General features: G+C 49.7%; 1 protein-coding gene across 1 annotated transcript in view; it reads right to left on the bottom strand.

Moving 5' to 3' along the window:
• The window catches only part of GFRA2 (GDNF family receptor alpha 2), a 160,918-nt gene that overhangs the window by 10,095 nt on the left and 125,306 nt on the right, over positions 1-25,517 (bottom strand). Inside the window, exons 3-5 of the mRNA XM_029603256.1 lie at positions 2,875-3,037; positions 1,880-2,020; positions 377-549 (exon numbers count right to left, since the gene is read on the bottom strand). Of these exons, the coding sequence (XP_029459116.1) occupies positions 377-549; positions 1,880-2,020; positions 2,875-3,037 (477 nt within the window). The remainder of the gene's footprint in view (positions 1-376; positions 550-1,879; positions 2,021-2,874; positions 3,038-25,517) is intronic.

The following is a 25,517-nucleotide window of genomic DNA, read 5'->3' as shown; positions in this document are numbered from 1 at the left end:
GAGAAAAGAGGCGCAAATCACTGTGGGCTGCTTTTTCCCCTGGGGCAATTTTCAAAGTGAAAATTGGTATGAAGACCACAGGGGACTTTGCATCAATGCAAAGAGTTTGAAAATGGCCTCCCTTCATGTGTGAGGAAAGAGGGCCCGGCCCACTCTTAAAGTGACTTCTCCTACCAGTATTCCAGCAGAGTCACTGTTACTGTTTGAGCCCTGGTCACAGCAAGGCTTTAATGCACCTCTGTTAGGGGTTTGTGACTTCATATTTTATGTCATTCTATTTCCTGGGCCTATGCCCTCCTTGTTTTTGTAATTGTACTTTGCCTTTAATAAAGTTGGTTTTAAAAAAAAAAATGGCTACACTGTGTGTCACACATACCTGGACAGAGGCGCAGGTGGTGATAATGCTGTCATAGGCACTGCTGCTATCGTTGACATCGTCCGGCGACACGGAGCTCTTCTCTTTTCTGGCTGGGACGGTGGCCAGGGGCTGGTGGGTTTTCGGCAGGATGTTGACATCAGTACCATTTCCGAAGGCCTGTATCGCATTTCCTGGCGAAAGAGAAAATCAAAACGTGCCAGAGTCTGGTTTGCCTGGGGTAATGTCCCTACAATGATTCAGTTGGCTTCCTTTTCCTCATGCTTACTTTCTATTGTGGGGGTGGCGGGGTGGGGATGCTGCGGAGGTAGCACTCAATACCCATTGGTAGCCACAACACTCAGTCACAAAAGGGTATTATACTACTTGATATGAAAATGAGAGCGACCACACATAATGGTTCCTGATGACAGCTGAACTATTACTGCCTTTAACCCCAACATTACGTATTCCTCCTCTATTCCTTCCAGCATCCCCCCACAGCCGGCGCGTCTCCACCATTCCCTCCAGCTCCCCCCACAGCTGATGCTCCTCCACCATTCCCTCCAGCTCCCCCCACAACCAGCGCTCCTCGACCATTCCCTCCAGCCCCCCCCCCCAACAGCCACGCTCCTCCACCACTCCCTCCAGCCCCCCACAGCCAGTGCTCCTCCACTATTCCCTCCAGCTCCTCCCACAGCCGACGCTCCTCCACCATTCCCCCCAGCTCCCCCCACAGCTGATGCTCCTCCACCATTCCCTCCAGCTCCCCCCACAACCAGCGCTCCTCGACCATTCCCTCCAGCCCCCCCCCCAACAGCCACGCTCCTCCACCACTCCCTCCAGCCCCCCACAGCCAGTGCTCCTCCACTATTCCCTCCAGCTCCTCCCACAGCTGACGCTCCTCCACCATTCCCTCCAGCTCCCCCCACAACCAGCGCTCCTCGACCATTCCCTCCAGCCCCCCCCCCAACAGCCACGCTCCTCCACCATTCCCTCCAGCCCCCCACAGCCAGCGCTCCTCCACCATTCCCTACAGCTCCCCCCACAGCCGGCGCTCCTCCACCATTCCCTCCAGCCCCCCACAGCCAGCGCTCCTCCACCATTCCTCCAGCTCCCCCAAAGTCAGCACTCCTCCACCATTCCTCCAGCTCCTCCAAAGCCAGCGCTCCTCCACCATTCCTCCAGCTCCCCCAAAGCCAGCGCTCCTCCACCATTCCTCCAGCTCCCCCAAAGCCAGCGCTCCTCCACCATTCCCTACAGCTCCCTTTACCCACCCACCCTACAGCCAGCCCTATTCCGTGATTCTCTACAGCAGTGGTTCCCAAATGTGTCCTGGGGGGGCCCCCAGCTAGTCGGATTTCAGGGTATTGCATGCAGATTTATCTCATGCATATTCGCTGTGGATATCCTGAAAACTTGGACAGATTTGGGAATCTCTGTTCTACAGTTCACTCCACAGAGCCAGGCAGTCCCTCCTTGTTCTGCTTCTGCATGGATGGGGTGCAGTCACTGTTTGCTTACTGAGACAGGAGTTTTCTGTGAAGTCTCGCACAAACTTCTCACATTCTTCCTCCATGTTGCCACTTCCTTTGCAGCTGCACCAGGGTGATATGACGATACTACTGGTGCTCGAATCTACGTAGTTTGGAGTCATATCAAATCCTGAGGAATGGAAAAACCTCCAAGTATCAGGATCCCAGGAAGCAGAGCAAAGGACTTTCAGGGATACTGAGGTGGGGGGGACGGGGACACACAGAAATGGAGCGGCCTGGGATTCAGGGCCCACATGGACAGAGAACATTTCACTGCATCACCCACCTATCAGGCCCCTGCCTCCCACCCCATCAATGAGACAGTGCCACGTCACCCACCTATGAACCCACCCCCATCCATGAGACAGTGCCACATCATCCACCTATCAACCCACCCCGTCCATTAGACAGTGCCACGTCACCCACCTATCAACCCATCTCTGTCCATGTGCCATGTCACCCACCTATCCACCCACCCCATTCATGAGACAGTGCCACGTCACCCACCTATGAACCCACCCCATCCATGAGACAGTGCCACATCATCCACCTATCAACCCACCCCTGTCCATGACACAGTGCCACGTCACCCACCTATCAACCCACCCCATTCATGAGACAGTGCCACATCATCCACCTATCAACCCACCCCGTCCATTAGACAGTGCCATGTCACCCACCTATCAACCCATCCCGTCCATGGGACAATGCCACGTCACCCACCTATCAACCCACCCCTGTCCATGAGACAGTGCCACGTCACCCACCTATCAACCCACCCCATCCATGAGACAGTGCCACGTCACCCACCTATCAACCCACCCCGTCCATGAGACAGTGCCACATCATCCACCTATCAACCCACCCCATCCATGAGACAGTGCCACGTCACCCACCTATCAACCCATCCCTGTCCATGAGACAATGCCACATCACCCATCTATCATGCTCTCCCCATCCATGGCACAGTATCGTGTCACTCACCTATCAGCCCTGCATAGGAGTCCAGACAGGCCCGGTAATTATCCAAGGGACAGCTGGTGACAGACAGGAAGGACACCTGACAGTTTGTGTGAAAATCTGCCAGTCTGGCCCTGTAGCAAATGTGAAGAAAGAATACAGAGGTTTGAATTCCAGGAGGCAGCAGCTGAGGGGAGAGAAAGATCTTTGTCTACCTGTCTAGAAGTTTTCCTTTTGGTGACTGTGACACAGAACCTTGGATACACACACGGTGGCCCCCCAAGGCTCCCGTTATATCCATTTCCGAGTCTCATGTGGAGGCAGAGATGGTCCCACTGAGCTTTTCCCTGCACTGGAAGACAGGCGCCAGATGCTGCTGGGAGCGGGTAAGGGAAGAACCTCGCTCCCGGCAGGGAGGTTGTTTGCATCTCGGAGGGGTGGGATTTGGGGGTCCAGGGGTGAGGGAAAGGGGTCCACACTTGTTTGAGCCTGCAGGGGTGGGGGGGGGGGTGAAAGAAAACATTATTACTGCACAATGGGGAAAGGGAACGGAGGTGGGGCCAGTAATGTTTGGGGTGCTGTGCAGACAGAGCAATTTTATATTTAATAATGGGGGAAGGACGACCGGAAGCCTCGGGAACATTGATAATTTTTTTTTTTCTTTTTACTGTCAGCACTACTTACCCGGATACCGCGCATCCAAAACCCCTCATGCAATAAGGGGATTAGCACATCCAAACCAGCACGAGGCTAATAGCGCTCATCATATGTGAATTCATGTTGATGAGGCTATTAGCTATTACCACCCCCACCCCCCTGCGATGGAAAAAAAAAATGTGCGCCCGATGCACACATTTTTACTCTCAAAAATAAATGTCTGCCCTGGCTCAGGCATTAATTCCGAAGGAGCCCCAAAAGTTTACAGAAAAGCAGAAAATTCTGCTTTTCTTTAGTTCCTCTGACTCAATATCGTGGCAATATTAAGTCGGAGGAACTGGAAAAAGGGGAACCATTAAAAAAAAAAAAATATATCGCTGTCAGTTAGGTTCAGAAAACGGATGCTCAATTAACAAATGTCCATTTTCCTAACCCGTGGCTGTGCACAGGTTAGGAGAACGGACGCCTGTAAAACTGAGCCTCCATTTCCCTAACCCGCTGACAGCCACCTCTCTTGGGCACCCGATGCCGAGGAGGCGCTAGGGGGCGCAAAATGTTCCCTAGCGCCCCCTTTCTACCGCGGCAGCCGATTTAAATATAAAACCGGGGGGTCCGGGAGAGGTGGATCGGCGCGCGTTAAGAAAGTGGCTGCTCAGTTATGGGCGCCCTTTTAAGGCGCACTGACATTGCATGGGCCTGGAGAAGCACAAAAGCAATCAGAGTGAATCCCCTCTTCCTAAGAGATCATTCACATTCAATGTAAGAAAGCTGCAGCCTGCTTGAGAGGCCCCCTCAGGGCCACTTTAATGCTCAAGACCCCCGGTGTTATCTCGGGGCATCATTGTGCACGGTCCTCACTTCTCCAGAGGAGTGCTGCAGCAGCCTGGCCTCTGTGCCCGTGGCCTTCTGCCGCGCTGTCACCAGCAGCTGGGAGACACTGCTTTTGCTTGCCTGCTTAGGTCAGTGGCCCTTCCCAGCTGTAGTAACGCACAGCAGGTGGGAGTCTGCCCTTGTCTGCTCTTGTGCAATGCTGACACCGTTACAGATTCTCTGTCTGGTACAGTGCCCCAGGAACCTGCAGGGAGAGGTGGCTGCTGGAGCCCTCCCAGACATCTGAAGTAAGAGTCTGCAAGAGGAAGGCGCAATGAATGCCAAGTCTACAGCTGGGCCAAGCTCCTGCCCTTGCTCTAGGAGGAGGATCTGTCTGGCTCCGGTGGGGAGGGATGCAAAGGGGAGAGGAGGAAGAGTATCTACCCTGGGGGGGGGGCTCGGGGGAGATCTATCCTGGCTCATAGAGGGATCGGGGAGGGTCTGTCCTGCCCCTGATTCAGAGGGAAGCAGAGGAGGCTGTTTATCCTGCCACAGAGAGGGACCCAGGAGCCTATTCTGGTCCTGTTGCGGGGGCTGATTGTGATCAGGTACGCTCACCAGAGCCCTCACTTTTATTCACAGCTGTGCACAGACTTTTCTGCCCGTGCAGCAAGGAATTATGCGTGCATAAACCATGCGTGTGAAACTATGCATGTGGCGGTTAGCGGCCTTCGCATGGAAATCCTAAGCTAATGAAGGCATTGGCTATCCCCCCCCCCCCCCCCACCCCATGCAGGGAGGTGCGCTGGCTGAGCACGAGTTTTCTTAGCGCTGGAAACTCCTAGTCAGAGATGAGAGTAAGGTTTCTAGGGCTAGTGTGAGCCTCTGGGCAGAAGCTGCAGTTCTGGTGACAGGACCTGTAACTGAGATTTTATCAGTTAGAATCAGTCCAGAGGGTGGCTACTAAAATAGTCAGTAGCTTTCCTTCTAAAGATGTAAGCATGTATATACCCCAGAGGAAAGGCGAGATATGACAGAGATATTTAGATATCTCAAAGGTCTCCATGCACAGGAGGGGAGTCTCTTTAAACAGAAAGGAGGCTCTTGAAGGAGGGGGGTGAAGGGATGAGGGTGAAAGGGGGTAGACTCAGGAGTAATCTTAGGAAATATTTCTTTGCAGAGAGGGTGGTGGATGCATAAGGCAGCCTCCCAATGGAGAAGGTGAGGACAAGGCCAATATCTGAATTCAAAAAAAGCATGGGATAAACACCGAGGATCTTTGGGGGGGGGGACAGACGAAGGGATTGTAGAGATGGGCAGACTAGACAGGCCATATGGTCTTTTTCTACTGTCGTGTTTCTCTGTTTATGTGTAGAAAGCACGCTTTCTGCATACCAGGCGTGTTTCCTGTGTCCCTGCTTTATTTCCCTGCAGTGCCAGAAGCCAGGTCTTTGCTCCCTTCTCCTGCAGGCGGGAGAGCCTTGCGGGCCCAAGGTCTTGGATGGCGACGGTGGCTGGAGACCCCCCTCCCTCGGAAGGTAGATTCAGCAAGGCAGCAACAGAAAGCAGAAAGCAAAAGGAAGCCCTGTAACTCATTCTTCCTCCTTCCTCCAGGTAAAAATGTGCGCTGCGCTCATGCAGAAGACTGAACGCGCATTTCACCTCGGGGTTGGGCCATGTTTGAGCTCCCTGCGCATCGGCACATCACTTGCTTACTTTGTATGGGGAGTTAGGTTTTTCTTTTTCGCCCAGCTGAACTTCAGTCCGGGCCCTGGGAGAGACAGGGAAGAGGCGAGGAGAGGTGTTTATCACCCTGCCCGTGCTCCAGAGGGAATGGGAGCGATGTCCTGCACCTGATGACAGAGGGATGCTGAGGGGGATCTATCCCGCCCCCTCTTCCGTACGGATTATCAAGGAAAGAGGCCAGGGAGAGCTGTCCTGCCCCTGATGGGGAGGCTATTACCCTTCCCCCTGCTGCAGAGGGATGAGAGGGGAGGGGAGGAGGAGGGCTGTTTTCTAGCTCAGTAATGGGGGGGGGGGAGGGGGATTGTCCAGCCTGACCCTGCTCCATGCAGACCCCCCCAACTCTCATACAGGCAGCAGGGAGCTCAGAGGTTTGCTACTCTTATAGCCAAACCTTTTTTAGACAAATGAAAGAAACCCAGCCGGCCTGGCTCCATGTTTCATTTACTTGGATTATGCTGAAAAAGCAAAGAAAAGCGAGAGAGAGGAGAGAGAGAGAGAGGAGAGGCAACCCGAGGAAGAAAAGCTGCTCTGTACTGCAAAAGCTCATTTCTTTTTTTTTAATGTGAAATTACATAATTTGTTTTCTCTTGAGATGAAATATAATATCACAACTTAAGAACAATAAAATTGGTATAAATTTCTGAGCTGAATTTTCATCTCTTCCAGCTTGTGGGGCTCTGTGGGGAGATTTACTAAGGATCAGTTCCACACATACGCAGAAACTTGGAAAAAAATTGTGCTCAGACTCCCGCTGCTAGTCAGGAGGGCATGGATTGGGAGCCCTGGGCTGGAGGCGGCAGCAGGGGGACTCAAAAGGGACAGACTGGAAGCCCAGGGCCAGCAGCAAGGGACAGACTGAGAGGCCAGAGCTGGGGGGCAGCAGCAGGGTGACCCAGAAGTTGTGGGCTGGGAGTCCAGGGCCAGTGATGGCAGCAGGGTGACCTGGAAGGGACAGACTGGGAACTTAGGGTCCCTGGCTGCTGACTAGAGAGTCTGAAAGCGGGGACCGCACCTCTGGACAGGCACTGGGAATGCAACCAGGACTGGCCGAGCCTGTGCACACCCAGGAGCCAGCTGGTCACCCTCGAGAGCAGGGAGCATGCCATCGGCCTTCCCAAATAACCATCGCATGACCTGATCTGGAACTTTTCATGAAAACTTGCTGCCAGGCAGTGTCACAGCAGCAGCCATGCAGCCATGCCTGGGGTGTACATCCGGGCAGCAGCATTTTGGCACGAGACTCCATAAAATACTGCGAAGGGAAGACCGAGTCAGTGCTTTTACTATTCCCTGCCACTGTCATCGATTCTGTGATCCTGAGCAGGTCACTTTTCAGCCACTGCTCATCTTTGGAACCTTTTGCCCAGGTCCCTTGGATTTGTCTGGACCGTTCTTGGGAACCCCGGATGCACCAGGGGATCAATCATCAGCACAGGCCTCCTAGGTGTCTGGAAAGGCACCAGCTCTGCCAAGGACTAAGGTCTTGGGGAGAGGCTCAGGCTGCTGAAGATTTACACCAGGCGAGGGTCCCCAGATTCGGTTGGGTTTTCAGGATATCCCCAATGAATATGCATGAGATCGATCTGCATGCACTGCCTCCACTGATTGCGAAACTGATCTCAAGCATATACATTGTGGAAATCCGGAAAACCTGACTGGGTTGATGCCCCTCTCCATGCCACCCTCAGGCTCAGCAGAAGGGAAAAGCTCTCTTGCAGGTATGATTTGCATTTAATTGGAAGACTGTTCTGTTTCATTGAACTGCTAACTAAGCTGAACAGGAGATTGTGTTTACATAAGCAAACCCTGAGTCACTATAGACTTCCTGTCACATTAAAGTCAATACTTATGAAAGGGATCCATTTAATTATTCAGCAAGAATTGACTTCTTATTGTGTTAAGAGTGTGGTTAGCCTTGAGGGAGACAGGGAGCCAGCTGAGAGTTTCTTCCTGCTTTCTCAGAATGACGATTTGATTTCTGGAAATGATCTTTCTCTTTCTCTCTAGCTCTGCGGTTTCCCCCTCTCTCTCTCCCAGTGACTCCAGCCGAGCCAGGCCAGGTTTTGCTGCATTCTCCTGTACGTTTTGCTTTTCTTAAGGTGCAGTGAATGGGGAAAAGCAGGGCTGGCTCGGCGACGCTCCCTGACCTGGATCCTTAGAAATGATTCCCTGCCTCACAGCTGTACTCCTCTGGGGCAGAGGCAGGGTATTATTTATGAAACAGGATAAAAGATGTTCAGGCTGTCACAAGCGGTTTGCAAATATTCACTGTTAAGTGGCATCCCTCCTCTCTAATCCAGCTTGGGAAATGCAGCAGGAGCTGGCAAGAAATATTTTTCAACTTCAAATCTAACTGGAAAATAAAAGCTTTTCCACTCCACTGCCTTCCTCCCAAATCACGTCTCCTCCCCGTTACCTACTTCTTTTCTTTCCATTCCTCCTCTTTCTCTCTGTACCCGGCTCTTCCTCTCCCCCTCCTCCCTTTCTCTCCCACCGCCCTGTGGTTAGAATGAAATGGAATAGCTTTGCCTGCAATTCAATCTGAACCATGCCCCCTCCCTGCCTGGCCTGAGAAGGAAGCAGATCCCAGGACCTTAGGCCTTAAGGAGCAGGGACCCTCTTAGATATGGAGCTGACCTGAGCACCAGGTTTTGATCACCGTGCGCCGCAGCGGAAGCTGCTGCTTCCGTAGGATTTAAAAAAAACAAAAAAAACTATGCAAATGATTTGCGCGCAGAAATCCGCGCCCATACGGAGAAATGCACGTACCTAAGGGCGGTAACAGCCTATGTAATAAGCATCAGCATCCCTATGAAGTGAAAGTATGACCCTGGAAAGTATTTTTAATATTTCCAATAACTGTGCTGCAGAAAACATGGCAAATATTTACATGGATGCTAATTCACACTGGCATAACAGCATTATAGGTGCTCATCTGGGTGCCAATCTGGATGCTCGGGTGCCGACATGGACATTCAGCCGGGAGCAAATATGGATGCTCTGGCGCCCAGAAAAGTGCCTAGCAAATGTTGCTGCTCAGGCACTGAGTATGGCGCTTGGTCGTGAATCTATACGATCGGTCGCCCAGAAAGGCGCCTAGCTAAGCTGGCCACTCGAATGCCAAAATAGGTGCTCAGAATAGGTGGTTTTTAGGATGCTCAGAAGCCGACATAGGCCCCCCAAGTCAGCGCTGACACTTAACTCGTTCCCTGACTGTGGTGGTAAAAAACCCGCAACAAAAAGCCTGCACTAGCATTAGCGCAACTCCCTGCATTGCCTGTGATTAGCTAATCGCCTCCTTTCCATGGTTAGCATGCATTCATGTGGGGAAAACTGCGGGTCTGTAAGCTCGTTCCTACGTGCTTTTTTTCCTGTGCAAAAAACCCCTTATTACATCCTTGTATAGGGCTTTACGTGGGAAAACGCGCGGACAAACACGCATACAGGCACACACACAAGCGCAGCAGCTTCAGCGCACCTTATTCCATCGGCCCCTTAGACTGCTGCTTTCACAGAGCTGAGCTCATTCTAGTGCCAAATGCTACAGCAAAAGAAAATGTTCAACCGACAAAGATAAAATTGAGCCAGCCTGACACTAACACAGACTAAGAGAGCCCCTCTCCCTGTGCCTGACACTAGTCCATGCTGAGGGAGCCCCTCTCCTTGTGTCTGAAATTAGCACAGACTGAGGGAGCCCCTCTCTTGTCCCTGACACTAGCACCAGCTAAGGGAGCCCCTCGCCCTGTGCCTGACACTAGCAAAGACTTAGGGAGCTCCTCTCCTTATGTTTGACACTAGCACCAGCTGAGGGAGCTCCTCTCCCTGTGCGTGACACTAGCAAAGACTTAGGGAGCTCCTCTCCTTATGTTTGACACTAGCACAGACTGAGGGAGCCCCTCTCCCTGTGCCTGACACTAGCAAAGACTTAGGGAGCTCCTCTCCTTATGTTTGACACTAGCACCAGCTGAGGGAGCTCCTCTCCCTGTGTGTGACACTAGCAAAGACTTAGGGAGCTCCTCTCCTTATGTTTGACACTAGCACCAGCTGAGGGAGCTCCTCTCCCTGTGCGTGACACTAGCAAAGACTTAGGGTGCTCCTCTCCTTATGTTTGACACTAGCACAGACTGAGGGAGCCCCTCGCCCTGTGCCTGACACTAGCAAAGACTTAGGGAGCTCCTCTCCTTATGTTTGACACTAGCACCAGCTGAGGGAGCTCCTCTCCCTGTGCCTGACACTAGCAAAGACTTAGGGAGCTCCTCTCCTTATGTTTGACACTAGCACAGACTGAGGGAGCTCCTCTCCCTGTGCCTGACACTATCATAGACAAAAGGAGCTCCTCTCTCTATAGGACCAATGCAATACAGTGCACTCAGCCGAGCGCACTGTATAACCCGCACTCCGACGTGGGTTAAATAGGCACTAATCCACCTCGTAATGCAATAGGGGGGATTAGCGCCTATTTAACCCACGTTGGGCGTGGAGTGAATGCAATAGCGCTCATACCTGGGAGCACATTTAGCTCTCAGGTATTAACGCCTGTCTGGAGCAGGCGTTAAAAGCAGAGCGCATGTAAAAGAAGAAGTACAGAAAAGCAGAAAAAACTGCTTTTCTGTACTTCTTTTCTTAAGTAAAAAAAAAATATATATATATATCTATCTCTCGGCAGACCGCTGAGTTATGAAGACCGATGAGTTTATCGGCAGCCATTTTCATTACTGCGGCTGCCGGTTATGAAAACCGTCGCCGTCTTCATAACCGGCAGCCGCAGCGGGGTCGCGTTAGCAAGGAGGCGCTAAGGTCCGCAAGCCTCCCTGCTACCGCAAGCCCCTAATTTGGGTATTGCATGGCGCCCCCCTTGCGGGTGCCATGTGCACATTAGGAAAGCCGCGCGCTGACTGTTCAGCGCCCGCTTTCCACGCTTTTTCTTGCATCGGCTCCTATGTCTGACACTAGCACAGACTGAGGCAGCTCTTCTCCATGTGTCTAACTCTAGAATAGACTGAGGGAGCCCCTCTCATGTCTGACACTAATACAGACGGAGGGATCCTCTCTGCCTGTGTCTGACACTGGAATGGACTGACAGAGCCCAACTCGATGTGCATGATATTAGCACAGACTGAGGGAGCCCCTGCCCTTGTCCCTAACACTACCGCAGAGTGAGGGAGCCCCTCTCCCTGTGTCTGAACCTAGCACAGATTGAGGGAGTCTCTCTCCCTGTGTCTAACACTAGCACAGACTGAGGGAGCCCCTGCCCTTGTCCCTAACACTACCGCAGAGTGAGGGAGCCCCTCTCCCTGTGTCTGAACCTAGCACAGATTGAGGGAGTCTCTCTCCCTGTGTCTAACACTAGCACAGACTGAGGGAGCCCCTGCCCTTGTCCCTAACACTACCGCAGAGTGAGGGAGCCCCTCTCCCTGTGTCTGAACCTAGCACAGATTGAGGGAGTCTCTCTCCCTGTGTCTAACACTAGAATAGACTGAGGGAGCCCCTCTCATGTCTGACACTAATACAGATGGAGGGATCCTCTCTGCCTGTGTCTGACACTGGAATGGACTGACAGAGCCCAACTCGATGTGCATGATATTAGCACAGACTGAGGGAGCCCCTGCCCTTGTCCCTAACACTACCACAGAGTGAGGGAGCCCCTCTCCCTGTGTCTGAACCTAGCACAGATTGAGGGAGTCTCTCTCCCTGTATCTGACACAATTACAGACTGAGGGAGCCCCTCTCCCTGACTCTAGCACAGACTGAGGGAACCCTTACCCTGTATCTGACACTAGATTAGACTATGGGACCCTCTCTCCCTGTGTCTCACACTATAATAAACTAAGAGATCCCTTCTCCTGTGTCCGACACTAGTGCAGACTGAGCGAGCCCCCCTCCCTGTGTTTGACACTAGCACAGACTTAGGAAGCCCCTCTCCATGTACCTGACACTAGCATACCCTGAAGGAGCCACTCTCCTGTGTCTGAGACTAGCACGGACTGAGGAAGCAGCTCTCCTTGTCCCTGACACTAGCACAGACTGACGGAGTCTATCTTCCTGTCTCTGACAGTAGAACAGACTGATGGAGCCCCTCTCCCTGTGCCTGACACTATCACCAACTGAGGCAGCTCCGGTCCCTTTGCCTGATACTAACAGACACTAAGGAAGCCCCTCTGCTTGTCCCTGACACTAGCACAAACTAAAGGATCCCCTCTCCCTGAGTTTGATACTAGCACAGAATGAGCCCCTCTCCCTTTTGCACGATACTAGCACAGTCAGAGGGTGCCCCTCTCCCTGTGTCTGACACTAGTACAGAATGAGAGAGCTCCTCCCCCTGTGCGTGACACTACCATAGACTGAGGGACCCCCCTCTCCCTGTGCCTGGCACTAGCACAGACTGACAGCGACCTTCTCCTTGTTTCTGACACTAGCACAGAATAAGGGAACCCCACACCCTGTGCCTGACACTAGAATAGACTAAGGGAGCCCTTCTCCTGTATCTAGCGCAGGCTGAGGGAGCCCCTCTCTGTGTCTGACACTAGGACAAACTGAGGGAGCCCCTCTCCCTGTGTCTGACATTTGCACAGACTGAGGGAGCCCCTCTCCTGTGTTTGACACTAGCACAGACTGAGGGACCCCCCTCTCCCTGTGCCTGGCACTAGCACAGACTGAGGAAGTCCCTCTACTTGAGTCTGACACTATCACAGATGGAGGGAGCCCCTCTCCCTGCGTCTGACACTAGAACAGACTGAGGGATCCCCTCTCACTGTGTTTGACACTAACATAGAATGAAGGAGCCCTTCTCCTGCGTCTGACAGTAGCACAAAGTGAGGGAGCCCTTCTCCCTGTTTCTGACACGTGCACAGACTCAAGGAGCCCCACTCCTTGTCCCTGTTACGAGCACAAACTGGGGATGCCACTCTCCCTGTCTGACACTAGCACAGACTAGGGAGCCTCTCTCCCTGTGCCTGAATCTAGCACAGACTAAGAGAGTACATCCTCCCATGCCTGAGACTACCATAGAATGAGGGAGCTCCTTTCCCTTTGTCTGACACTAGCACAGACTGAGGGATACCCTGTCACTGTGCCTAACACTACGAGAGACTGAGGGAGCCCCTCTCCCTGTGTTTGACAGTAGCACAGACTGAGGGAGCCAGTCTCCCTTTCTGACACTAATATAGACTGATGATCCCCTCTTCCTGTATCTGACACTAGAATAGACTGAGGGAGCTCCTCTCCCTGTGTCCAACACCAGCACAGACGGAGTGAGCCAATCTCCCTTTCTGACACTAATATAGACTGATGGATCCCTCTTCCTGTATCTGACACTAGCACAACTGAGGAAGTCCCTCTCCCTATGTCTGACACTAGCACAGGCTGATGGAGCCCCTCTCCCTATGTCTGACACTAGCACAGACTAAGAGAGCCCCTCTCCCTGTGCCTGACACTAGCACAGACTAAGAGAGCCCCTCTCCCTATGTCTGACACTAGCACAGACTAAGAGAGCCCCTCTCCCTGTGCCTGACACTAGCACAGTCTGAGGGATCCCCTCTCCTCATGTCTGACACTAGCACAGACTAAGAGAGCCCCTCTCCCTGTGCCTGACACTAGCACAGACTAAGAGAGCCCCTCTCCCTGTGTCTGACACTAGTACAGACTGAGGGATCCCCTCTCTTCGTGTCTGACACTAGCACAGAATGAGGAGTCAGTGGATGAGTAGAAGTTCCTCTCTAGACTCTATTTCATGGCCAGCGTGTGGCTGTAGAAAGAGCTAAGCCTGACCCCATGCTAATCATTTCTTCACAGCCCTGGAAAATTAATTAAAAAGATGTAACATTTTGAAAGTGCTTCTTATTTTCATTTTAATAACAAATTTAACAATTCTGGACAGCAAAGGGAGAAAAAAGGAAAGTCAGTAATCTATTCATGGGAGTAAATTTAATTCTGGTGCTGTGAGTACAAAGCACAGAGGAGAGAGGGGGGTGCCTGAGAAAAGAAGGAAAGGCAGGGGAGGGAGAAAGGGAGGAGGAGGAGAACAGAAAAAATCCAGGGAGAATTGAGAAAGGGATGGGGACAGAAAGGAACAGGGAGAGCGGGGGTGCATAAGGATAGAAGGGGGGAGATAGAAAGCAGTGGAGTCTCTAAACAGAAGTATTAGGAGGGCGGGGGAAGGGGGATGCGGCAAGCTAAGTATAGAAAGGGGCAAGCCAAAGTGACATTTCCAGACCTCACACCCACCCCCACAGCATGGCTACACAGAGCACAAGAAAAAGTCCAAAGGACCTTCTATGCAATTTAAAAAAAACACCCTGACTAGTTCCAAGCAGCCGGTAAAAGCTACCATCAACATTATCTGATAGCTTCATTCAACCAGTTTTTCTAGACGGCTATGAGTGTGAAGTCTGGGGAGTGTACACAGGAAGGGACAGAATGTCACTATAAATCCCGCACCTCCCGATCCGTAACATACACTTCCATATCAGCAGAAGCTCCCCCCAACAATAAAATAATCAGATAAATCAACAATGGACCTGGGGCATTTCCCAATTCATCCATGCAAAATAACATATTCAAACTCTGGGGTCACCTCAGCAAAATAAACACCTTCCACTGCCAGACACTTCCAGGCCGATTCTGTAACGTGCCCTCGGCCAGGTGCACTGTTTAAGACGCGGTTGGCTGCACGTCTATCACCCCTTATACTGTAAGGGTCTTAGTGCATCGAAAACGCGTGGCCAACCCCCCCCCCCCCCCCCCCCCCCCCCGAAAACTAACAGCGCTCGTCACATGCAAATGCACGTTGATGAGGCTATTAGTTAGTCGCCCGGGATACTTAAAGTAAAATGTGCGGCCGATCCACACGTTTTATGTTCTGAAATTAATGCCCGCCCAAGGGCAGGCCTTAATTTATGAGCAGCCGGAAAAAGTGTTCAGAAAAGCAGAAAATACTGCTTTTCTGTCCACCCTCCTACTTAATATCAGTCGGAGGAACCAAAAACGTTAAAAAAATTTTTATTTTTTTTTAAATAGAAAAAATCTGCTGGCCGGTCCGGTTAGGAGAACGGACGCTCAGTTTTAACGGCGTCCGTTTCCTAACCGATGGCTGTTAGTGGGTTCAGAAAACTGATGCTCGCAAAATCGAGCGTCGGTTTCCTGAAACCGCTGACAGAGCCACCTCTCCTGGGCCAAGGAGGCACTTAAGGGCGCATAATCATCCCTAGCGCCTCCTTTTAGTGTGACCCCCTCATTTAAATACAGGATCATGCGCCCAGGAGAGGTGGCTGGGCGCGCGTTGGGAGCACTCCCTCGCTTCTTACTGAATTGGCCTGTTTGTGAAGTAACATAAAACTCTGCAAAAACAACACTCAGAACCTAGGCAGTAACCCTTCCATGCTATAATAAAACTAACTTCCTGAACTGAAACAGCAATAAACTTACCCATAAAAATGCAGCACTGCAAATATTACACTAGGCCCTGGAACACTAATACACCAGCCAGGCTGCTATGCACAGACACCGCCTGCTAGCAGAATTGCTCACCTAGATCACACATGAAGAACATAGACTGACACTTGCCCAATAAAAAAATAAGGGCCCACAAATTAGAAACAGAAACATGTAGACAAAATTGAAATGAATACACTGAGAATCCCAACTCTGAGCAGTAAAACACTGGAGAAAGAGAAAAGAGAAATGCATTTCCACCAGTATTGAGCGAAATACAAATATATAAAATATGCATTTTCCCACTGCCTAAAACTGAAAATAAATGATTTTTTTTACGTTTTTGGTCTGACCATTTCAGTTTTTTTTAAATTGGGTTGGTCATGATCTCTCTTTTCAGTCTTCTCCTAAGTTCTTTTCCAAGGATCTCCTTTCCATTTTTTTCTCCCTCTTCCTATCTTCTTCCTTCCCTACCTTGCATCTGTCTCTGATTATTGATCTTTCCTTTTCATTTATCTCCTCTCCTCTCTATCCACTCATAGCTAAATTTTACCCTTCTTTCTCCCCATATCTAACTCTCCAGTACTATTTCCTACTATCACTCCCCTCACCAGCCCGCCCATACCCCCTTTCTCTCTCACTCCTTCCTCAGACCCCTATCCCCCCACCATCTTTCACTACTCCCTAGTTCTCCATTTCTACCCTCTGAACTCACCCCTTCCCCACTCACCCCATGCTCATCTACCTTCCTCTGCCTCTTATTCCCTCACTGGTCCCAGCTCCTTCTGTTACTCGAAGGATCCTGGCCTCGATCCCCTTTCTCCTGTCCCTTAGCCAGCCTCCTATTACCACTTTTTCACCATCTCCCAAGTTACATTCCTCCCCTTTCTCGCTCCCCTTTGTAGACCCATCCGTGTCCTCTCTCATGCCTCCACAGCATCCCCATCCCTTTCCACTGCCTCTTACCCTCTCTCCAATCCTTCAGGTCCTTCACCTCTCAACCCCATCCCCACCCGTCAGCCCTCTTCTCTTGTCCTCCACAACTTATACCCACTCAATTGCCGAGACCTCACTGTTTTCCCCCAAAATCCCTGCTCAGTCTGAGTCCCTGATCTTAAAATCTGGTGCTACGGGGCTGATCGCAAAGCCTATGCAAAAGGCTGGGTGCACACTTTAACTCGGGCTTGTGCACACATTTGTAACTCCCGATGCATCAGCGTAACATTCGCTTTTTAGCACCTGCGTTATGAAACCGTGAGCTGAATTTCAGCGCCCAGTTTTAATGCATGCTTTATTACATCGGTCCCTCTGCTGTTACTTTTTTACCTGTAGGGTTTGCCCCATAATCCAAGGAAAAAAATGCACAGGTACGTTTGCTTTGATTGCTGCCCAGATGAAAAAATGCCCACCGAGATTTGCACCTGCTTTCTCTGCTGGTAATTTTTCAGAGCAAGGCAATGGGCAAAGGATTGAATAATCAAACATAGGCACACTGTTCCTCTCTCTTCCCCCCCCCCCCCCCCAGGAATGCCTCCAGAGTCCATGGACAAGCATATGCCCGCTATTCCTCAACGGGCATCATTTTACCTGCAAACAGGTTGGACAATTTTCACACTCCCCATTTCTGTAGGTAAAATGCTTATGTCCCCCGCTAAAATGGCTTCAAATATTGCCTTCTCTATGTGGTTAGAATCCAAGCTGACATGCAAGTGGAAGAGATCTGGCAGATATAGGCTGCTAGATTTGTTTTATTCCCTTACTATCATTCCTCTCTGATGAAAAGACGGGATCTTTTCTCTCTGTCTTCCCCACTCCTCCTCAGGGCCTGATGCACTAAAGGCTTTGACTCATTCCATGTCTATGGAAAACATGGCTAGTACATGTGGCCCAGTAAGAGAATCCTGTCCTGGCTCAGTGATACAGTGAGGTTCAGTTTTCAGAGAGATGGTGGCACCGAGTATAAGGTTTATGCCAGCCTAGTGCCCCATAAAGCAATATCTACTGAGGAAGAGTATGAACATGGTCATGAGGTCTGATGCACGGGTTCTCCTGGTGCAGTCCTGGGTAAGAAGCACTATACAGAGAACATGAAAGCAGACAGCAAATACTCAGCTCATTGCCCCAATCTGCTAAGTGGCAGTGGTATGAAGGGCATCCTCTTTGGGTTGGGGAAGCTAGAATAAAACCAGATGTCAAATTGGGTCTTTTGCAAGAGGACAGGAAAATTCGCAAACTGGATGGCCTTAGAGTCTTGATGAAATTCTATGTGGCATGACATCATCATTCATCTGTATGATGTCATTACTGAAGTGGTAACATAAAGTGCAATGGCCCTGAATATCAGTTCTTTTTTTTTTTTAATCAATCCATAGTAGGATTTAAGTTAGTTGGCACTACAGTTGTTTACCCTGTTCGATATAAACCGATCCGATATGGTTTTTGTCCATGAAGGTCGGTATAGAAAAGTGTTAAATAAAATAAATAAAATAGGAAAAAAAAATCCAATCAAACAGTGGTGAAGAGGAGCTGAAGGGCACCATAGCACTGTGTAACAAGAAACAGGGGCCCATGTGGCTAAAGCCACCTCTGCCTCCTCCTTTTGTCTTCCCCTCCTTCATTATCCCATCCTCCTACTCTCCCCCCCCCCCCCCCCAATCTTATGGAGAAGCCAAGAAACTATGGGTGAATGCCCCATGCGTAGCCACTGATACGCACAATACTAGAAAATGTTGTGCACAAATCATCTCTTGTATCTGACAGCTTTAGAGAAAGATGGGAAAGAGAGCACCAAATCTTCCATGGATGGATGGATGGATGGATGGTGGCAGAGCTAGATTTACCTGTTGAGCTCCTGGGTGCTGGAGAGGATCAGTGGGGCAAAAGCTGGATTTTGAGTTAAAAATAAGAAAACCAAGCCTTTCCCACAGAACACTGGTTCCTATCCTAATCCTGTCCTGAAGGCACACTTGAGCAGTCACTAATGAAGGAGATCCCGCACTTCTACCCTTACTGAGAAGAAGTGTGCCACTAATTAGGGAGATCCAACACTTCTCCCCTGCTGAGTGGATGAGAGAGATCCCAAACCCTGCTGAGTCACTAATGAGAGATCCCATACCTCCCCTGCATCACTAATAAAGATGGTCCTCTATGTCCTCTCTTGCTGAGTCGCTAATGAAGGTGATTCCACAAATTTTCCCCCTGCTGAGTCACTGAGCAAGATCCCAACCTCTCCTCCTAAGTCACTAATGAAAGAAATCTCAACCCCTCCTCCTGCTGCAACAATGAAAGAGATCCCACGCCACTCCCTCTGCTGAACGACTCATAAAGACAAGTACAAAGTGATGCACATGGGGAAAAGTAACCCACGCTGTAGTTACACCATGTTAGGTGCCATATTTGGGCCTGGGCATCATAGTGCATAATACCTTGAAATCCTTGGTTCAGTGTGTGGCAGCAGTCAAAAAAATCAAACCAAATGTTAGGAATTATTAAGCAAGATAAGGAGGATAATGCCTCTGTATCGCTCCATGGCGAGGCTGCACCTGGAGTACTATGTGCAGTTCTGGTCTCCACAGCTCAAAAAAGATACAGTTGCATTGGAAAAGGTACAGAGAAAGACGATCAAAATGCTAAAGAGGATGGAATGGCTCCCCTATGAGGAAAGGCTAAAGAGGTTAGGGCTATTCTGCTTGGAGAAGAGATGTCTGAGGGGGATATGATAGAGGTCTATAAAATCATAAGTGGAAAAGAACAGGTAAATGTGAATCAGTTGTTAATTCTTTTAGATAATAGAAGCACCAGGGGGCATTCCATGAGTTAATTAAGTTGCACAATCAAAACAAATCAGAGAAAATTCTTTTTCACTCAATGCAGAATTAAGCTCTGGAATTCACTGCTGGAGGATGTGGATAAGGCAATTAGTGTAACTGGGTTTAAAAAAAATTGGACAAATTTCTGGAGAAGAAGTCCATAAACTGTTATAAACCAAGTAGACTTATGTAATAGCCTCTACTTATCACTGCACAATAGCAGTATGGGATTTATTTACTGTCTGCGATCTTGCCAGGTTCTTGTGATCTGGACTGGCCACTGTTGGAAACAGGATACTGGGCTTGATGGACCCTCAGTCTGACCCAGTATGGCAAATCTAATGCACCTCACGGGGTCAACTGAGGGAGATTCTACCCCATGGTTTCCCCAAACTCTTATCCATCATGACCCCATTTTAGCACCAGAAAATTCACATGACTGCAGAGGACGACCCAAACAAATTAGCAAGGAGTAATCCCCCTCCAACAATCAATCCATTCTCACCCTCCACATACTCTTGCTGATCCCATCTCTCAACCTCCACCCTCTCTGATTGATTCATTCTTCTCTATTCCCTCCCTCAACCTCCAGCTCCTGCAGAGGACTCCTCCTTAACCTCCTCCCCACAGCTGATCCCCTCTTGCATCCCCTAACTACTCTCACCTCCCAAACCTACAAACTCTCTCCTCCCCATCCTATCCCCTCTCTCACGTCCTGCAGCTCAGATGATCCCCTCTCACCCTTGAGCCCTTATAACCCCCAAATGATCCTCTGACATCCCCTCTCTCGCATCCCATCCCCCATTCCTTCTTCAATCTCAACCCCTCCCCTCCCTTATTACCTTCCACTTCTGACCCTTCTCTCTCATCCCCCAGCTCCTCTTTTGCATTGCCCAGTAATTTTTTGTCATCCCCCCTTTCCCACCTCCACAGCCAATCCCACGCCACCCAAGAGTGGCTCAAAGCAATCTGCGGCCTGAGGCGAGGGATGAGATGGTGCCACCCCCTACCCTATCCCCACCCCCAGGGCACGGCACAGGTCAAATCATCAAGAGGGGCAAGGGGGGGGGGTCTCCTTGTAGTCTGGCCCTTTCAAATGCTGCAGGAAGGGGAAAACAGGGGTCAGAGTTCCCAGAGGAGTGGCAGATAGAGTGGCAGTGATAATGTTTCTAGGAAGCCGGCAAACCTGCCACACTCCCAGGAACACTTAAGACCTGCCTCCATTTTCCCCAACATTTTCCCTGGAGACGTGGGGGATGGGTGAATGGTGGGGGTCTTTGTGTGGCGCACTGTCTCTGGGCAAGTGCAAGGGCATTAGGCACCCTGGGCAAGCTTTGCAGTCTTGTGCCCGTGCCCTCCTGCCCTCATCACTCACAATTGAAAATCTTGCATTTATAATAATCAATTTTACATGAAAAAGACATGGAGAGTATGGCCTTCCGAGGTAAAAATATCACAACCCTGCAAAAACCACACTTGGAATGCCTATGGTATTCGGCCTATAGTAATGCATGCTGGGTGTGAGCTGTGCCCTCAGAAAGCCCAGAATAAACTGAATTTCAATTATCATATTTATAAACCTCCCATACTAAAAGAGCACTAATTGTCAGTCCTCAAACAGTAAAATCTATGAAAAGGCAACACTGCAAATATTACGCCAGGCCCTAAACACCAATACACCTCCTGTTAGGAAAACAGAATAAGCCAGGCTGCTATAGATCCCTACACAGAAATTACATGGCTGCAGAATATTTCACCTGAGCCACACATGCAGACCACAGACAGACCCTCACCACATACAGAATAAAGAAGTCATAAAGCATAAACAGAAATGAATAGGAAACCTCAATAAGCCAGACTGTATGGAGAGCAACAATGGAAAAACAGAAATGCCATGCCTCACAACAATAAAATAAAAAAATACAAAACAATCATAATAGTAAAAACATGCTAATAAAAAGAATATTTCAAAACAGCAGAGGAACAGAATAACAGCCAATAATTAAAAAGTCATAAAAATTATAAAATTTCCCAAACATCAACAATATTTCAAAATAGCAGACATTAAATAACAATGAATAATTAAAACTAATAAGGATTTTAAAAAATCCCTGCTTTGCATACCTGGGAACTTTTGATTTCCAGTCACCCAGAGATTTCCATGGATTATTGCGGGGAAGGGGGGGGGGGGGGAGCAGACAGAGAGAGTGAATTTTCTCCTCTTATATACACACACGTTCATGCTCGCTCTCACATACATACATGCTCTTACATAAGCACACAGATCCTCTTACACAATACTCTCACACACGCACACGCTCACATTCTCTCACATAGACGCACAAAGCCTTTCAAATGCTTTCACACACACAGATGATGTCACACATGCTCTCTCTCACCATCAATTTCACACACACACACACACACACACACACACACACACTCTTAGGTGCTCTCATAAATGCTCTCTCTCACACACACATATGGTCATATTTTCTTTCAAACACACACACACACACATGCTCTCCCACTCACTCACACATGCTTTCTCTCATACACAGTCATGCATATGCTCTCACAAAACACACGCATACACAAACACTCCCTCTACCTCACGCTCCCTCTAGCTACCTGCTCTATATTTTGGGGTATGTTTTTTTTTGCTGCTGACTGCCGCTGATCTTTTTCTTCCTTGGGTCTCCTCTTCATATTCAGCTGCTGGTGAAGGTGAGTGGGGTTCCACTAGCAGCCCGCAGGGCCTCCTGTTCTTTTTTTGGCCACAGGCAGGTTGGAATTCGCCGGCGGGTCACAGGGCCTTCGCTTTTACTCCTGCTGCCGGTGGGTTGGGCTCTGCCGGCTGCGCGCAAGGCCTCATATTTTTTCAGCTGTCAGCAGGGAGTGGAAACCTTGCCAACTAGTAGCAAAATACGTATCTGGTGGTAGAGTGAGGCAGCAACCAAGTGCTTTGGGGGGCATTTTTTTGCCGCTCAAAAATGTTGCCACCTGAGGTAGTCGCCTCAGCCACCCCTGTTTCCACCTGACCCAACCCTCAAGCTCCTTCTGCCACTGATCCTTCCTTTCAAACAGATCCTGCTCCAAACATCTCCCTAACCAGGGTCAGCAGCAACATTTTCCTTTGGGCTCCGGGCCAAAGGTGGATGACAACTGGTGGGAAAGAAAGCAGGCTGATGAGAAGGGCAACAATTTTCTCTTGGATAGGTTCAGTGGTGGGCGAGGGTAGAGGATTAGTGGCAATCCCCACTGGCCCGTGCACACTCAGTCTCCCCTCCCCTCTCCTAATGGCTTGTTCCAAGCCTGACAGTAACCTGCCAATGGCAACAGCATTAGTAATGAGAGTCCATGCGGGGGCCTATGAGTCAGGGTAAGCTCACCGGCCCTACGGAGGCTCCGATCCCTCTTCATGCAGGGCTTCTGCAGCAGGATCAGGATCTGTCGGGACACATCTGACAGATGGTTCTCACATGCATGACACACTGTTTGCATCCATGGGAACCCCCATGATCCACAATAATGGATGTAAAGCAGAATGTAAAGCAGAATGTAAAGCAGAATTATGACATTCCCCATACAACTCACCCTACAAAAAAGATATTCTGGTTCTGGTGACATCTCAGTAACAGTAACTCAAACTCCTTCTACTTCCAGACTCAACGCCCCTACTTATGAAAAGACAGCAGTTTACCACCAATGCATGTCCTCTTGAGAAAACACAACAAATAAGACCGATACAAACGCTTACATGCTAGCAAAATATTTCATCTCGGTAACAGACACAGAACCGACCTAACACACTCCCAGGATCTGTAGTAATACACATAAACTAATCTGCACACAGTTACACCTGTATTATGGAATACACTCAAACAGGAGCAACCCTATCTATGAAAAGGCAACACTACAAATATTAAATCAGGCCCTAAAAACCAATACACCTCTTAATAGGAAAACAGAACTAGCAAGCAGCTATAGATCCCCACACAGAAATAATTGTAAAATTATACTAATAAGCAGAATAAATGTTTCAAAACAGCTATGAACAGAATAACATCCAATAATTAAAAACTCGTAAAAACTATTAAAAATTCTCCAAACACCAATAAAATATTTCAAAAAAAGCAAACACATCACATAATATTAAATAATCAAAATGGCAGTCAATCAAGAAAAATAAACTTAAAAAGCCACCCTTACTTGCCCCCTCCAGCAGCTCTCCTACTCCTCTTCCATGCAGGCTGTAGCACACACCAGAAGCAGCAGTAGAAGCTGAGCTCTATACTCATGGTCCTCTTCCTTAGTGCCCATGTCTCTCACACACACACCATACCAGTCATGCCCCCATGACCAGTGTCTATCTCTCACACACCAATCATCTCCCAAACAATCTTTGATACACACACCACCTTCCTGAACAGTTTCTCTCATGCCATACACACACACAGGCTTCCCGCTCCCGTGTTCTACTTACATATACGGGCTTTTCACTCTCATAATCACTTTCTCTATCTCACACACACTCACCAGTCCCATGCTTGTTCTCTCCACATGCACAGGCTTCTCATTCCCATAATCACTTTCTTTCTCTCTCTCACACATACACTCACACACACACAAACACACACCAGTCATCTGATCTCTCTCATGCATACACACACACACAGGCTTCCCACTCCCATGTTCTCCTTCAGATATACAGGCTTCTCACTCCCATGCTGTGTCTCACACACACCCAGGTTTCTCACTCCCATGCTCACTCTTCACATGCACAGGCTTCTCATTCCCATAATCACTTTCTTTCTCTCTCACACACACATACACACACCAGTCACCTGATCTCTCTCAGGCATATACACACACACACACACACACACACACACACACACAAAGGCTTCCCACTCCCATGTTCTCTTTCAGATATACAGGCTTCTCACTCCCATGCTGTGTCTCACACACACCCAGGTTTCTCACTCCCATGCTCACTCTTCACATGCACAGGCTTCTCATTCCCATAATCACTTTCTTTCTCTCTCTCACACACACACACCACACACACACACACACACACAAACACACACCAGTCACTTGATCTCTCTCATGCGCGTGCACACACACACACACACACACTTCCCACTTCCATGCTCTGTCTTACATATACAGGCTTCTCCCTCCCATGCTGTGTCTCACACACTCCCAGGTTTCTCACTCCCATGCTCACTCTCTTCACATGCACAGGCTTCTCATTCTCATAATCACTTTCTCTCTGTTACACACACACACACACCAGTCTCTCTCTCATTTCCATGCTCGCTCTCCACGTGCACAGGCTTCTCATTCCCTGAATCACATTCTTTCTCTTACATTCACACACACCAGTCTCTTTCTCTCACACACCGTCACCTTACCAACTAGTCTCACTCTCATGCATGCACACACACAGGCTTCCCACTCCCATGCTCTCTCTCACACAATCAGGCTTCTCACTCCTATGCTTTCTTTCACACACACACCCACAACACCAGGCTTCTTACTGCCATGCTTTCTCACATACCCAGATTTCTCACTTCCAGGCTTTTTTCTCTCTCTCTCACACACACACACACACACCTCCCTGACTAATGTCTCACACTCTCACATACACAAAAGTCATCTCCCTGAGCAGTCACTTTCATCGTCTCTCACATATACACACACATCAGCTCTCTGACCAGTTTCTCTCAATCACACACATGCTCTCGATCAAATACATTCTCTCACTTACACACAGGCTGGCTGGCTGCTTCTCTCTCTTTCTCTCACTCACTTCCTCTCCCCCCCCCCCCCCAGCACAAATGGTAGCTGCAGCAGCCACCTCCTCCAGCCCCCGCAGGCCAAGAAAGAAGAATCCCATCGGCCGCGGGAGGCTCATCCTGCTGTCTCCTTTCCTGATTACCGGCTGCTTTGATTGCTCGGGGGCCAATGCTGCTACCACCGCTACTACTTTTCCACGTGGCACGGCTCTTTCTCCTTCCCGCGCACCGCTCTGTGTATCACTTCCTGCTCCGGGTCAAAAGGGGGGGGGGCAAGTGCGGGAAAAAAAAAGGCCAGCCGCGGGAGCCACAGCTTCTTCTAGCACCGCTGCCGTTCCCACTGGGCTTGAACGTGCTGATAGCCCAGCGGCAACAGCAGCAGGGAAGGAAGAGCAGCGGGAGAGACCGGGAG

This window comes from Rhinatrema bivittatum, chromosome 5 (genome assembly GCF_901001135.1).
Source record: "Rhinatrema bivittatum chromosome 5, aRhiBiv1.1, whole genome shotgun sequence".
Taxonomy (NCBI): domain Eukaryota; kingdom Metazoa; phylum Chordata; class Amphibia; order Gymnophiona; family Rhinatrematidae; genus Rhinatrema; species Rhinatrema bivittatum.
The sequence above is the reverse complement of the archived record's forward strand: the minus strand, read 5'-3'. Positions and strand labels throughout refer to the sequence as shown.